This window comes from Daucus carota, chromosome 2 (genome assembly GCF_001625215.2).
Source record: "Daucus carota subsp. sativus chromosome 2, DH1 v3.0, whole genome shotgun sequence".
Taxonomy (NCBI): Eukaryota; Viridiplantae; Streptophyta; class Magnoliopsida; order Apiales; family Apiaceae; genus Daucus; species Daucus carota.
In genome coordinates this window covers 54,578,697-54,596,086 of record NC_030382.2, presented here as the reverse complement: position 1 = coordinate 54,596,086, position 17,390 = coordinate 54,578,697, and the positions used below count along the sequence as shown (strand labels likewise).

General features: G+C 32.1%; 2 protein-coding genes across 4 annotated transcripts; both read right to left on the bottom strand.

The window, feature by feature from the left end:
* Positions 1-859: 859 nt before the first annotated feature.
* On the bottom strand, positions 860-4,254 carry LOC108208200 (uncharacterized). 2 transcript variants are annotated; one of them, XM_017378700.2, is made up of 2 exons: positions 3,512-4,254; positions 860-1,223 (listed from the first exon to the last, which is right to left on the bottom strand). In XM_017378700.2, the coding sequence occupies exons 1-2, from the start codon at positions 3,791-3,793 to the stop codon at positions 1,095-1,097; spliced, it is 411 nt and encodes a 136-aa protein (XP_017234189.1). In that variant the 5' UTR covers positions 3,794-4,254; the 3' UTR covers positions 860-1,094. The 2 variants fall into 2 exon arrangements, with proteins under 2 accessions (XP_017234189.1, XP_063944364.1); XM_064088294.1 differs by lacking the exon at positions 860-1,223 and adding an exon at positions 2,979-3,316.
* A 9,130-nt stretch (positions 4,255-13,384) lies between these two features.
* On the bottom strand, positions 13,385-17,390 carry LOC108206402 (protein GID8 homolog). 2 transcript variants are annotated; one of them, XM_017376686.2, is made up of 6 exons: positions 17,204-17,390; positions 16,129-16,288; positions 15,918-16,024; positions 15,039-15,170; positions 14,544-14,700; positions 13,385-13,717 (listed from the first exon to the last, which is right to left on the bottom strand). In XM_017376686.2, the coding sequence occupies exons 1-6, from the start codon at positions 17,252-17,254 to the stop codon at positions 13,596-13,598; spliced, it is 729 nt and encodes a 242-aa protein (XP_017232175.1). In that variant the 5' UTR covers positions 17,255-17,390; the 3' UTR covers positions 13,385-13,595. The 2 variants fall into 2 exon arrangements, with proteins under 2 accessions (XP_017232175.1, XP_063944363.1); XM_064088293.1 differs by having other exon boundaries at positions 17,241-17,371.

The following is a 17,390-nucleotide window of genomic DNA, read 5'->3' as shown; positions in this document are numbered from 1 at the left end:
TTAAAACAAAGAAATAACTATATAATAAAATATAAATAATAAATAAACTTGATAAAATATAAATATATTATTTCAAATACTAGAAGTCATAACCTTTTAGTTGGTTGTGGTAACATGTAAAAATAATGTGTAAAACTTTATAAATAATATTTTTACTGCTTGAACTCATATTTCAAGGTACTTGTTTGATATTTATGGTGACTTTGGTGACCATCTTGATATCGTTTTGAGTTCAGTGACCAACTTGATACATTAAGTCCACTTCAGTGACCAACTTGATAATAAACCCAATCGGTATATGGACCGGTTTATGCCTTTACAGATATGCTGCTCTTTCATTTGTCTCATCCTAATTTGTTGTGCAGGCTTTTAATTTTCTCTCATGTTACATATTCATAGGAATACCTCCTGTGACATAATTAGCAGAGCAGGTTGGGCTGATATGCCTGCTGATCATATACTGTTCACCATCTTTGAACTCTTTCTCAATATGAACAATCATGAGTCATGGCTTTCTTGATCTTTATCAGTGTCTCGCTGTTTGTCATTCATGACGATTTGTTGCTAAACAAACATGGCAAAACCACATCTTGCCTCGGAACATGAGATTCTAGACTCGGAACAAGTACATATATTGGCGTTGCTGTATAGACCTAAAGACACCATAATCGAAAATTATAAAGAAAATATATTGTTAAGAACTCTAAAGTAAAGCTGACGTTAACAAAAACTATTCTTCTTTTAGGAGTAATTAGATTAGGTCGAGTGTTTTTGACTGTCTTGTCAGAGGTAGACAATAATTATACTCCTAGTATTTACTACTATTTAGTATTTTATTTGATACATATGACTCCAGAAGTCCCGCCGAAACTAATGAAATTTATATACCAAGTAGCTAGCACCATGCATATTGCATTTGCATACATCAATATATGTTGCACATGCAAATTTTATGAAGAATCATCTGTCCAGTCCTCATCAAATATGTACAGATAAAAATTACACTACAAAGACTCAAGGCTACACTTCTCTGCGATACTATCTGATGAATTTGCTCAAGTTGATGCCGGGATCGACTATGTGCAACTAGCGAATCAGACACGATTATGAGGAGGCCATGATACTCGTTCCTGGGGACAAGGCACAGGAGCAGGCTGTGCTATAAATGTGGGAATTGCTTCTCCAGGCATTAAGACCGACACTTCAATCGCCCTCGTTGGTACCTGAGCATCGAAATTAGTTCTTAAACATGTCTTATACAAAGATGATGCAGATGCAGCTGCAAAACCCGAAATAATGTTCATAGCATTTTGATGAAACATTAACTTATTGCAGGACTTCCCCTGAATTGCAGACACAGGGTGTTCTTTACTCACAGAATAACAAGAAAAACGAAACATTAACAAAAAATAATATTGTAAAGCTAAATATTCTTAACTAGAGGAAACAAACTTTTGGCATGTAATAATACTCTATAGTATAGTATGCCTCATCACCATACAACTACTACATTGAAGCACCGAGAGAGAACAGATTCCACAGCTAGAATATATAAGTGCAGTTGCATATTCCAGGAATTCTGATGAACTCACATGGTGCAGTCTTAAGTATGTCGTGAGAGTGTTTAAATTATATTTACTGTTAGAATAGAAACAAACAACAGAATTGCGGCAGCAGACATGGATGCTGTTATCACCAGCTCATCCCATAAACTAAGGGATTTGCTTATTCGTTCATCAATTCTCTACATCATAATATATTGCGAAACTGTCAAATGATCCTCATATTTCGGGAATGTCTTCATGTAATGCAGCAAAGCACATAGTATACACTTTACTTATACAAGTCACGCATATGCAGATAATTGTCGACTTATAATACTACTTCTAAGTATGAATCTTAAGCGAATCAATCTCGACCTTGAGTACATTAATGCTAGTAAGAAGACAACAAACAAAGACTTGACAACAAAAGGAAGATGGCGGCTTGTCTCCGATCAAAGTGGTGGCCATAAGATGATGTGAAGCATCATAAATATTGGTGGTGATGGGCCAACTGTATAACCTGAGTATGTAAAAGAGAGGGGCTGATCAACAAGAAAGACATGAGACACACAATGTCCCTCGAGTTCTTTTGGGGCACAACTGGGGACCAATAAACCAGCTAGCATAATCTCAGACGGCCTTAAGTATCATAATCAATTGCTTAATTATCTTGTCTCTTAATCATTCAGGAACAATGCACATGCTTGTATTATACTATACAGATACTGCTTAGTCAATGGTAATGTTTAATTATATCACTGTGTTAGCCTAACTCCTGATCACTAAAATCCAAATTTATGTGCATTTCTCGCTATTTCAGAATAAATGGATAGAAGAATATATCCCGACCAAAATGTGTGTTTGGTTCATTGTTAATGAGCTCGGTTAACGGGAATCGGAACTTCAATCGCAAGCATAAGTGTTTGAATTAGTTATTTGGTTGCATGAAATGAAACCTCAATCCTTTTTTAGGTGGTTAAATTATACTCCCTCCGTATCTTTTTTCTTTTCCTATTTGTAATGTCGGTACTGTTCATAACATGAGACAAATTACTAATTTACATCTAATCTATAAAACTAAATATAGTCATGAGTGATCTTGTTAGATTCGTATTCACGAGTACTTTAATACGGTGAAGTTTTTATATTTAATGCTACTACGAAATGAAAGATATTAACGATCAAAAGTGTGTGTTGGCAAACGTGAAAAGTACAAACAGGAAAAGTATTTAGGGACGGAGGGAGTACCTTTCACACTCCCGGGTTTTCATATCATTCCCACTCTCGTTAACCCTCATTTCCATTTCCGATTCTAATTCCCAAACTTAAGTGGAACTAATTAATTAAGAGCTTGCTGTTGCTGATAAGCAGAATCAAAATTTTCATAGTAGCTACTTCTGCCACGCTTTATGATTCAAAAAGATTATCAAACAGTTACGAAACTACTGTATATGTAAAGTCGAACACTCAATTAATTACGTTTCGCTCAAATACAAGTGTTTAGAATTTTAAATGCGAACTCGAGTGAGGCTAAAAAGTGCTGCTCGCACTCAAACCAACATAGGCCCTGTTTGTTTACAAGAATCAACTTCTGCTTCTGGATTCTACTTTTCTTGACCCGTTTGTGTAAGAAGCACTTTTAAGAAGCTGAGAATCCTAGCTTCTCTCTCACAGCTTCTGCTTCTTTTTCAAACAATTTATTCACTTATTTACTTCTCACTTCTGCTCCACTTCTCTAGTTTAAGCAAGAAGTCACTTCTTTTAAGCTTGTCCTAAATAACAAATGTACAAATATACAATGTACAATCATTTCATTCTAACCAGTGCAATCCTAAATAACTTTCGGGAAGGCGGTTAAAATATTTCAAAAGCTAAAATAATAAGACAAATTTACTGCATGCTAATAATAACTAAAAAATCTACAATAATCAAAGTAACACACAGAGACATTAAATTGCGCAACTCACCTTGGGTGATGGGTAGCTCAGCTTTCCATGGTAGCCCACCTGGGAGTGAGACACCCCATCTGCATGACTCCGGTCACCGGACGGCGAAGTTTCCGGCGAAGCATGTCTAAGAAACCTCTCAAAAAGCGCCATAACAAGAAACATTGAAATGAGAATGGCAGTAGCCACAAAGCCACAAGAAACAGCATTAACCGAATTACCAAAATGTCTAAAATAGTAATCTCTCTGTAAGTTCACCGGAGCTCCGGCAGGTGACCAGCCACCATGATCCTCCTCACCCATGACAACCAAACACTAAAAAAAATCTTGATAGATTAGTATAATAAAAATCCAAGAGCTCCAGAGTTCAGACAAAGAACAAGAGGAATGAGAGTCGAAAGAAGTGTAAAATGTAACAAGACATTATTTGTGATAGTTCCGAGGCGTTACTTGCTAGTGAAAGCTAGTGGTGCAGGTGTATATATAAATGGAAAAGAATGTGGAGAAGAGAGTTGATGGACAAGTGAGAAATATGGGTTTGGGATTCCAAGAGCTATGGGAGAAAGCAAGAGCTATCTTCTGCTAATATTTCTGACAATCAGTATGTCACTGTTGGCTAATCCCGGGGATTCCAGCGGGTGCATTTGAAATTCTTATATAATAGCCGTGTCTGAATATTTCCCTCGTTGATACTCCCTCTGTTTTTTTATATGACGCTTTGACTTTTGGCACACACTTTTAAGTGCTTTGACCGGGTAGTTAAAAATATTATTTTTAAAATTTTCTTTTTCTGAATAAAAGTTTTGATCATATATTATTATTCAGAAAAAAAAAATTAAAAAATAATATTTTTAACTACCCGGTCAAAGCACTTAAAAGTGTGTGCCAAAAGTCAAAGCGTCATATAAAAAAAACAGAGAGAGTATGTCGGAATGTTCATGAGATAAATTACTAATTTATGTCTAATCCATAACACTGAATATAGTTATCTTTTTGGATTCGTATTTATGAGTACTTTAATACAGCGAAGTTTTTATATTTAATATTAATATGAAATTAAAAATATTAACGATCAAAAGCGTGCGTTGACAAACATGATAAAAGGAAACATCAAAAGTATTAAGGGACGGAGAGAGTACTTTAATAACCGTTTTTCAATTAATATTTTTGAATAAAATTTAAATATCTAAATTTTAGTTTAAAAAAATTAAAAAATTATAATTAATGAAAACTTTAAAATAGGTGTCGAAAAATAACATAAAAAACGCGAGAGAGTATTTTGTTTTATTTTTCACGCCACAGTTTAATTAATTTGGACAATGTATTTGCATGGGCCTACGTTTGGGCTTCATTTGCTCTGCATGCTGCTTACAAATATTTTTGTGTATTAGAAGTTGGACATGTGAAAAAGTGTATTACTAATTTAGTAATTTACGTCTACCGAATAAGATAAGACTTAATATATGAGTGACTTTTTAAGATTCGTAGTTACGAGTATTTGTATATGTTAAAATATTTATATTTAATTTTACGAATCTAATAATTATTTTTTTTGAGGTGGAGGATTTTTATTGGCCAAAATCTCATTAATAATCATGGCCTCCTACCTATGCACAAAAATCTTAAAAACCCTCGATCTCAACAAAAAGTACTTCTTCCATCCTTTTTTAATTGTCACATCTGGGTTTGTGCTGGTCAAATTGACCAAAATTTGATTTAAATTTATTAATATTTTATCTAGTGAAAAAATAAAAAAATATATCATCGGAAATAATTTTTAATATACTTTAATATGTAATTTACAGTTTTTCATTATAATTAAAGAGTGACTTGTAATTTTTGATCAAAAATTAGTCAATTTGACCAATAAAAATAGAAATATGACAACTAAAATAACAGAGAGAGTAATTGTTAGTGTGCAGGAGTACTACACACTAGAAAGACCCTTGATTGCAAAACAAATTAAAAAGAGTACAATTAATGTGTATTGACAAGAGTTTGGAGTATCAGCAAAAAGTCACGAGGGAGGAGAGGTGATGCAACTGCAAGTCTGCACTGCAAGGCATGAAATTTGATGAAATCATAAACAAAGCAGTACAGTTACCTCGAGACATGCAACATTATTGGAGTACTAGTAATTTTTGCCCGCTACGCATGGGCATAAAAATGAATATTTTGCAACGAATGAGTTGCAAAATTTTTAAAAGAATTTATTATAAATCTAAAAAAATAATAATGAGTATGTTAATTTGAAAAAAGTAATGTATTTTTTACCTATGTTTATATATAGAGAGGTTGATAAATCACTTTTGATCTGTTATATGTTGTGTAGATGACTTTTGATATTAATACTCACTATTTTTTATTTTTTTTTGAAACAAATACTCACTATTATATTATAATAAAAATGTGTGAAATATTGGTCACGTTGTTTGCGAGTATTCACAAAAATTGGTATCAATAAATTTATTGTAGTATTATAATGACAAATAAAATCTTTTAATATATTGTCTAAAATAATATACTAATTAAAATTTATCTCAAATATATTAAAAAGTAAAATATCAATTTACTATAATTTATACGTATAACTTAATTTCACTTTCTTTTAAAAGAAATGTCTTTATCGTCATCCTTTCTTTGGTTGTCATAGCAAAGATTAAAAATTGCTTGTAAAAAATTTTATAGTATAAAAATAAATCTTAAATTATTTTCGTCAAATTTTCTCAAACGATCATTTATTAATTATGAGCAGCACCAGTCTACTCAATTCTTACATTTCAAGTATTTTTATAAACTCAATATCCCAACCAAAATAAGGAAATTGGACTAAACTCAAGATAGATATTGAATTATTATACTTTTTATAATTTTTTAGATATAAATATTTTTTTAATCTCACATTAAATTTAAATTAAAAAATTCAAAAGAAAATGTGATATACACTTTTATTGTTATATTTTAATTTTAACCATATTATTCATTTTGTTACGCTTTATTTACATCTCCATCAAAAATATTTTTGAAAAATAACATTTCACTTGAATTAACAGATTCAAAATATTAAAAAAGTGATAGGTACATGGTCATTTTTCATTTAACCCCGCTGTTTTACTACGTTCATCATATATTTGCGGGACCGCCTTATTTGGCCCAAAATATTTATACCTGAAATAAACTATTTTTATATTTTTAATGAAATGTACTATTCGGTCTTACGGAGCTGTAATTCCGTTTCCCTTTTTTTCTGGAAGTATTTGATTATTTTGTTAAAATATGCAACAATTATAATACCCTCAAATCATTAAAACCTTTTATAAAACAAATATTTATCTTAACTTTTTAAAAATGATAATGAGAACAACAAATTAAATAATAGCTTTTATTTAAATGTTTCTCTAATATAATAATGAAATAAGCACTTTTCATTTAGTTACTTTTTTATGTGAAAAATAAGTTTACAAAATTATACATTCAAAAAAAAAGTTTACAAAATTATATATATCATTATTGTAATTTTATTGAGAGTGAAGCATAAAAATAATTATTAGATTATCACAATTTAAAGTTAAATTATATTTTAACTAATATTCCGATTATTTCTCGATTTACTGAATGCACTCACTGAATATATCATGCAGAATATTTGCTTGAGGAAAATAATCACTGATGCCAGTAAATCTAAACAACATTTTTCATCCAAGAAAAAAAAATTATTATTATATTAAATAATAGTATAAAATCTCAAATAAGATAGACCTGGACCTATCCAATGTGCAAGGGCTTGGACTGGAGTTGTCGGCCTTTTGAGGCTGGCAGCATCGTGGGCAGAGTGCACGTCTATACCTTTCAACGGCCCAGATAAAGAATCTTATTGCATTCAACTTTACTCATACGTGACAGTACACAAGTATATTATCATCGCCAGTTAATTATTTAATAAAAAATATAATAGATGTATGTGTATCTAATGAACTCTAAGAATTTCGTTTTGTATTCTTTTAATTTTTAAAACAAAAATATGAATCATATTTAATTTTAAATTTTTGATGTATATACAAGCTTCCGGCAAAAGATTGACTAAAATGATTTTCTTAGTCCGATATTATTTCACTAAATATACTCTATGAGACAACATCGATTATTCTATCCTTAAAAAAATATTTAGCTGAATTCATTTTTGCTAATCGAATTTAGTTGATGGTGGACCGGTGGTTCATGTTGGTCAGCCAAGGTAGTTTGCTTTCTCTTCTTTTTACGAGATTTAAAGCTCAGACTAGTTCCTTGCAGAAAGAAAAAAAAAGGAGCAGCAGTTGGAGTACTTGAACTGTGGAGCATAGGTAAGCACCAAGCAGCCCTTGAACTAATCTAACCGGACACATTGTTTTGCCAAGAAAATAGAGTGGTCTAGTCTCCAGAACCAAAAGTGGAGCGGAGATGGAGAGGCCTCACAATCAGTGAGTGAGATACGACTACTCATACCCTTCAATCAAAAAGCCTTCTCAAAGTTCCCCGGTTCATCCGCACAAAGCCATTTAATACGGCAAGGTTTTATCCTTCCCGTAGGATTTAATTTTATACCTTCATTATTCGGTACGTAATTTAATACCGTTAATCTAAAATAGAATCATCTACTCCTTACGTTTCAATTTACATGTTCACTTTTGAAAAAAAAAAATTGTTTCAAATTAGTTGTCTACTTCAACTTTCAATACAAAATCATATTTCCAAAGTCATTTCTACTCCACATATCTCTAATTTATATATCCTAGATCAACCTCATACCACATATTATGTTAATTTATTGTAATTAATTTGTAAACAACTATTTTTCTTAAACTGTGTGATTTTTTGAAAATAGACATATAATTTGAAACGTAGAGAGTAACTTATTTTCAAGATTTGTAGTGCGCGTCAAATCCCTACGTATAGAATAGGGGAAGAAGGGAGTAACTATTTTTTTTTTCACATATATTATTCTATTTACATTTGTTGAGCAGAATTTTGATGATTTAATGGTTAAACAGATATTAAGGAAATTTACTTCAAAATTAAATCTTTATTTAAATAATTTATAATTATTAAATCTGATTATATAAACTTTTTTCAACTTTAAATTAAAAAATCTCTATTGATAAATAAATCATAAAAGAATCTAAAATAAAAGAAACAAATGCTTAAAGTCAAAATATATCTTAACATGTTTTATATGAAGTCAACATTATGGTTTAAATAGCTAATAATTTAAAATTATTTTCAATAATACAAATACATGTATAATTCTCAAAACAAATACTATTTTCTATTTCTCACTTTAAGTAATTTTCCTGTCTATAGTTTAAAGTAAAATTTCGAGAGAAAATAAATTTAAAAAAAAAAAAGACAAACGTCATCAATCAGCTAAAGGTAAAAAAGATTAACAAATGTCACTAAATACATCAAATAAAAGTAGTAATTAATATTTAAGTATACAAACATATTTTTCGACACCAAAGACACATCGAGCCCTCACGACAACAAAAGTGAGGGACAAGTCAACCTCAGCCAAGAACCTCTTGGAGTCTAGAAAGCAGGGGTGTTTATAGACAGACACAAAGCCCTTTGAAACGGCAAAGGTTATTGAGGAAATTGTTTGTTTCAACACACAAAAACAAAATGACCCAAAAAGCTAACCCACACAAGGGCCTCATTTCCACCAGCTCTTCAATTGCATCTACACTAGGTAGTGTTTGTCTAGCTTCATTTATAAAAGGGAAAATAGATTTTTTTGTCACCGAACTTATTATGTTTTTAGAAACTTGTCACTCAACTAATTTTTTTTTCCTTTTAGTCATTGATGTTAGGTTTGGATTTGTTTTTAGTCACTAACTTAGGTTCAGATATGATTATTAGCATTGTGATAATTTTTTGTAGCATCATTAACACATAGTGATAGTATATAATTTTTTGACAATATGATGTATGTTTATATCTTTGTATATAGCAATAATAACATAAAATGAGGTGATATAATATTAAAATCAGGAAAAATCGTAATTAGAATTCTAGAAATTCATTAAATCATCAGTATGGAATCAATGACTTCAAATAATATATGCTCTCCATGATAAAATAAAATCTAATTGAGTGATACGATGCATCATCTTTCAATATTAAAGTTTCAATCACCTAGTTCAGCCTAAGATCTCTCTTAAATTTATCCTCATAATTTTTAATAACTTTATCTTTTTATAATTTTCAAGATAAAGATATATAAATAGAGAGGAAAACTTATTATTCGATGATTTATGAGATTTTCTTTTTGCGTATAAAAATTTAAACACTAAATTTTAATTCGGAAGCAAAACTAAAATAATTTATGAGAGTACACTTTTTGAAACCGTAAAATGCGTGTTTAACTCTTATCACCGAAGATAAACGATCCTGGGTACATAAAAGTACTATATATAAAGATAGACATATATCAAATCATCAAAATATTACAGGTTATCACTATATTTTCATAATACTACAAAAAATTAATATAATGGTAATAATCAAATCCGAACCTAACTTCAGTGGCAAAAAATTTTCCGAACCTAACATCAGTGACTAAAAGAGAAAAAAATTTAGTTGAGTGGCAAGTTTCTAAAAACATAATAAGTTCGGTGACAAAAAAATCTATTTTCCCTTTATAAAAAAAGCTATTCACACACTTTTTGATTTAAAACCTTAGCCACATGGCCATAAATCTCTCTCTTTTTTAAAAACATTTTTACACCAACACATAATTCTCATCTAAATACAGTAACCAGACGTATGTAAAATTTCCTATTGGATTGTTGACAGAGAGAGCGCGAAGGGTCCTGTTTATAATTTTTGGTTTTTTGTGATGCTGCAACAAGCAGAAAGAAAGACTATAGTGATGTAACAGTAGACTGAAAAAGAAAGCACATAAAAAGGGGAGAGGTAATCCAGATGAGATTCCGCTATACACATACTTATGACAAACAAATAAGGATTGGTATGTGACTTTGAATTTCATCTTAAATCCTAAATTTTATCAAATGATACGTGTAAATATATAATAATAAGTTAGATTTGAATTTACTTAAAATCCAAAATACTTAAATATTAGTATAAAACTGAGAATTTAAAATGATATCTCAAATCATGTAATTTGAAATCTAAAACTGAAACTAAATACATGTTCTCGAACATAATCTAATTGTCTTCACCTTTATTTGTTCATTTTTCATCGATGTAAAAATACACGGACATAGTGCATGTCAAGTTGCCGACAACTCCAAGGTTATTCAAATGTGTGCAAGGTTACACAACATGGCATATGCAACAACGAAATGTATACTAACATTTTTGCAGAAAATTGAACTCAGAAAAGATTGATATTCACCGTTATTTTAATATACAGCAGGGGCACAGTATTAAATTCATAGTTGGAAACTAGTCCAGTTTGGTATACATCTACCGGGTATGATTGAATTTGAATTTTATGTACATGCCAGTAAAATTGATATCATAAACCATCCGATATTTGAACAGAACAGGTTTCATGCAAATGGGCTAACCAAAATGTCATGTATTGGGCCGCCCCATTGCTTGTGGACTCCAATTCCATACATATCAAAAAATCTCATGTTGCGCAACCCAATAAACAGAAAACAGAAAGTGATCTGCATCCAATTATTCAGAACTATATAACTCCCAACTAGAACCATAATGAGAACATGGCTCCATACCACTATGCCAGTATAGCTATTTCTGGAGCTCTACATTTTAACTTTTGAAAGAAAAACAAAGCACCAAATCTGGTCACAAAGGACATGCCATTGTGCTCCCTAGCATGGGATGGCCATTGACTTAAAATACAAAGATATGTAATGTACTCAGGGTTGTGGAAATCGGGAATAAGAACTAATCAGTTAACCTATCGATTTTGGATTTATCATATATTTATCAGAGATTTTACTAAAATCGGAATGTAATTGGAGATTTTTTTAATAAATCAGGGATCTTTAAAACACTGTATACCATAAAGAATAAATATAGTCAATGAATTACTTATAATAAGTATTGGCATTAGATTGAAATCCCAATGCAAAGGCATGATCAAGGCCATGAGAAGCAAAACAAAATGGAAGAAGTTGGATGCAGAATATGTAGGTGATCCAGATTCTTCTGTGAATGAAGACAAAACAGGGCAGCATATAATAATATTTTTCACATGAAATTTGCATGCCAGTCTTTTGAGACAATCAGACAAAGCAATCCACAGTGACAAAAGAGGGTTGATTATGATTTGTCATGGTCAAGTTCTTGGCTTATTACTTGAGCAATGCATATACAGAATCATATTATCTTCACAAGTTCTTCTGGTACACCACAATTCTACAAATATACTTTTATACCAGTTCTAAGCCCATGTTTTGTTGATAAAATCCATCAACATTCATAATTTCTACTTATTTTAATCATAATATTCATCTTTCTCTAGCTATTACAATAATTTCATATTACTGATATCAAAGACTCTGTTAATTTGCATTATTCCTAATTAATCTTTCTGCAAATAGCCTAAAGTAAGATTTAACTCCTGCCATCAAATACAGGCAATAGAGTTTGGAGCATGGCAGCTTTTTACTATAAAAAACGCCCACATAAAGATTTGCAATATCTTTCTTGTTGTGTACTAGATTTTTATTACATTTGGACACATACCACAAAAGTTACTCCCTTTTTTTACTTTTTTAGTCAAAGCTTACAGGTACAGTTTAAATGCTCTGCCTCATGTCCCCATACCATACAGCCATACATATTACACAAGTCATAACATTCATTCCTTTGTCCATTATTCAGATTCCCCTTCTGAGTCTGTCAGCTCTTACAAACACAGCCAGATCTTGGCTATAAAATCTGTATTTCACTGACCTGCAAACTTTGACGAGAGTTTTCGAAGTAGATCTTGATATATGGGGTTGATTGGAAGATTGGTGAGGGTGAATTGTTATGGCATGCAACAATGCAGAAGTGTTTTTTGGAGAATGAGAGCAGCCATGAAGAAAGCGGCAGTCAAAAGCGGGCTTAGAAGACAGCAGCTCAGCTTTCAGTATGATCCTTCAAGCTATGCCCTCAACTTTGATGATGGCTGCTGCAGAGGTGGTGACATAGATAGAGAGCTTCTTCAGAGGGAGAGTTTCACTTGTGTTTATGTCATTAAGGTTGTTGAATCTTAAGCATCATGAAATTTCATCTCAGTTAGTGAAGTGTACTAATTACTAGAAGCTAGATCAGGTGGTGGCTCTGTTTGTATATGTAGGCACTAGCTAGGGGAGAGGATGAACATCCCTCGTATCTAGTGATTAATGTTGTTTTAGATTTGCATTAAACTGATGCTGATGAAATGTTTCTTCTAGTCACACATGCAAACCAAGCTGGTTGAGTTGTAAGAATATAATCATTTATGTTTTACTTAATCTTTAGGGATATAATAGATTCAAGTATGCCTACCAACCAGATAGTAATTAAACAGGAACCTTAACTGTGATGCACCTATTGAGCATTCACAATAAACTTATACCTAACCAAGAGGGTCACTTTTGAATTATATCTATATCCCTCCCATGCAGATTCAACCCCATACAATTTGTAATAAATTATATTATTGATGGAATAATCTATTCCTAATTCTTTCCCACCATATATAGTCACCAGTCATGTACCAGTTTGTACCTAGTTCTTCCCTATATATGACCCAATTAAGCCGAGCGCAGCGTCCCAATTGAGAGTAACATTTTAAAACAAAGAGCTGCCCCTTGGTGGCTCAACTAAAGTCAGCTTAAAAGGCCAACCAAACTGGTTCTTACTTATGCAATAATTAATATCTGGGCAACTGAGTAATAAAAGAACTAAGATGCCTTAGGATTGACTTAGTACAGCGAATAACTTACAAAGTCAAAAAGAAAATAGGGAGTATGTACAGTCACTTAACCAAACTGGAAGCATGCTAAAAGATCATGTAGAACAAAGGTTACCTCTAGACTCTTGAGCAGAAATACATGATTCATACTATGTTTGCTTATCCTAAAGGCAGACCTTCTACTTCAGATCAAACAGCAGGGTCTTCAAGCATTACAGTAGACAAGTTATTGATGCGAGGATAATTGGCTTTCTCATCAAGCTGGTTTTGGGCCCACAAGAGCATCTTTAATAAGCCTGGAAGCTTCGGGTCTATAGCACAATGATGCAACAAAGAGATTATTAAACAATAACAAGCAGCTCATATCCAACTGAACAGGAAGACAATTTACAAAATCCCAAATGTTGAATTATGTGTTCAATAAAAGCCAAGGGCCTCACTGGATATTCTACGCATGAGTATGTGGTGAATCTAACGCAAAATATAAAATGATCATAGGAGAAATTTGCAACATGACACTGCTTTTATAATTTTATATATAGAAAGTGAACAGTGAACACATATAATTTCGCAATATGTTCTATATACCTGCCCAGTCAATGATAATTTAAAATTGAAACTGAAACTAACAAGAAAATAATCTTATAATTATAAAAAACATCTGACAGGTAACTACGACCATATGTCTTGGAATTCCAGAATATTTTTAATAAATAATTTCAAAAATAAATTTACAATCTAGATAATTATGTGAAATAATTAGTAATCCTTTTGATTGTCTCTTGCTCTGTATCACTTGTTAGTTTTTCTCTTAGTTTTCTTACTAATCTTTCCATTTTAGTCTTTGTATGAAATAATTTCTTATCGCACATACAATTTCTGCATTAGGAGACTAGTACTCATAGTACTTTTTAATCACAACGCAACTATACAAGCTTCCACAATTTTATAACCACCAAACTGGTTGAGTTAAAACTTGGAATATCCATGCAAGTTATTGTCATAATGGTCTAAAAATCAAATAAAATTGCAATAGAGTGGCCATGTCCTAGGAAACAAGTGAACGGAGAATTCCAGGTAGAAAAACCAACAATTTTAACGAGTACACTTCATACAAAATATATTGTTTAAACTGACCTTTTTCATGACTCTGACTAGTAAGGATGGCTGCATTCACTTCACTAGCTGTCTTCAGGCGCTGCGATATGTCCAGAAGTTCCCCAACAGGGCAGTTGGTTACATCTTCAAAAGCCAAAAGAGCAACTGTTCTCTCTAATTCTTCCAGAAAACTTGGCTGCACGAAATTAGGATAGGTTGAGAGTTGACAAGGACGGGGTTCTATTAAATGTCTATTCCAAAATACAAGTTTCCAACTAGAATGACAATTATTTTGACGATAAAAGTAACGCATACTTAATACTACCTCCCTCCCAATTATGTGATCCACTCACTTCACATACTTTATGCATGTGAAAGAGGAAAATGTAATGATATTGTCTTCATCCAGAAAAAATAAATAAGTAAATTTGCGACTTGCAAGCTATAGAAAAGATCATTCTTAAAAATAATAAACCGCATCAAAAACCAAGAGCAAGTGTGACAGTTAGCAGGATCTGAGAAACTACAATATACATTTTCTTCTCCTCGTGGAGCAAGCTCTTCCTGAGCAAATTCCAGAGCCTCTTCCACCTTTCCTTTACGTATTAGTTCTATCAATCTTTGTTGCTGAAGATGAAAAAAGAGTTTTGGATTTGTATCCAGTATCTGCGAACAAAGTGACACGTTAGTCTATAGTGTAAAGTATCAAGAGTCAGCCTAGCAGGACAAGGAAACTGAAGTGTGATATCTCAATTAGAGACCTACAAGCGTTTTACAATTTCAACCTAATCATTTTTCCACAACAGAATAAGGCAATCAGGAAACCAACGAGAAGATAACTGTCAGGTTCAATGAGGGAAAAAAGAAAAGTAAGAGAAAACCACGAGACCAAAATAAAAGCCGAGGGATACTTGGCATTTTTGGGAGTAATTTGATTGCATAACAGACAAATACACCAAGTAACTAGCAACATGGTCAATTAAGAGTTTATGGCAATTATCAACAAAGAGCATAAGCTCAAATCCAGTACACAGATACGAGCTTTTTAAGGGTACCAACTTATACTCGATTCACAGATCTGAAAACATATGAAGAGCACATTACTGATAAAACATGTATACAGAAGAAAACAGAAAATTATATGTTTTATTTTGCAGTAATAATGAATATCTTTCCTTACTTATGCTCTTAGAGAAGGCAGTACTCTTTTATAATCAATATGGAATATTGCTTTTGCATTTTGCAAGTATCAATAATCACTTTACACATAAAACATAAACCTAAGACTGTAACTTCTTGTTGTGAAAGCTTAGAAAATCATAAACTAAGGACAAAACAACAATTGCCAAAATTCATTTCACTAGATATTCATGTTTTTAAGTAACCGCCTAATTTAAGTTGTACACATCCTACCTCAGGGTTCAAATCATTAACTCTCTCAATTGCAACCTCCACGTCCCCTGATTGTACTGCTTGCTTAACTGCCATGCGATCTGTAATTGTTGCAAGATCTATTTCTGCTATATATCCATAAGGAAAAGCATAACCTTCAAAACGAATTGCACCACTCTTTATAAGCATTAATCACACATACATATAATCTCTCTTCAAAATAAAAGGATACGTTCTGTTCCAGATTCTAATTTGAACTTTTCTGCAGCATCAACATACCCTTCTGTGACAAGAAAGTTCATTACCAGCTTATTCATATCTTCTTTCCTGACCTTCACATTGCTGACCTTTTTCTCCCATTCCTCCCTGGTTATTACTTTCTTTGTAGTAGCCTACATATCAAACAATTCCATAATTACCATAGCATTATAAACTTAGCAAGACTACTGCACTGCAAGTAACCCCCCCCCCCCCCCCCCCCCCTCATGCCTGGTATTTGAAAAACTGATAAAATAAGCGTCTCCGGTATAGAATTTGCCTTAATAACAAGTAGAATTTGCCTTAATACCAAGTAAATAGCAAACAAAATCCAAAAGTAGCACTTGCATCTGAATTTGAATTTTACACACGCGGATAATTTAAAATCCTAATTGAATACCCCAAGAGTTTGATACATTTTTTAAATATGAGTTGAATGTCCTGGGATTTTATGAATTTAAAAAACCCTTTAAAATCCCAATTGAAAACACACCCTAAATAGCATACAGAAACTATACTCACTTTAACCGCCACAACTTAAAACTTTCACTAATACCTATGACCGATATAAATTCACATGTTTCCAGTTTGTAATCCCTTCAACTTAGTACCAAGTAATATAATTTTTCCCCGTATTTCTCTCATTGTCATAGAGTTTGCATTATGAATACACTGATCGTTGCATTGTTCTCCCTCACTGTCAAAACCAATCAAGTGGAATTATTTTCCTGCGCTAGTAAGAAACATCAAAGATACTTCAACCCCATTTAAATTTTAACCCCTTCAAATCATAACTCTTTAATACAAATCACGAAAGAAATAATAATCAAATCTTTAAACATCAAGAATCAAGAATATTACAACTAATCAACCAGTATCAAGTGGAATTATTTTCCTGCACTAATAACAAACATCAAAGATACTTCAACCCCATTTAAATTTTAAACCCTTCAAATCATCTCTACACATTAACACAAATCACAAAAGAAATAATAATAAAATCTTTAAAAATCAAGAATCAAGAATATTACAACTGGAGAACATCATACCATAGCTTGTATTTCTGCAAGTTCACGAATAACTAACCAGAAAAGTGACATTAGTTGTCAAAACCCATCGGAGCCACTCCAATGAATTGACCAGACCTCGAGCGTGTTTCAAAAGTGAGAAGAATCTGTGGGTGTATCACTCGTTTATCGTGTTCAATATAAGATCTATTGCGGTTAAAAAATAAAA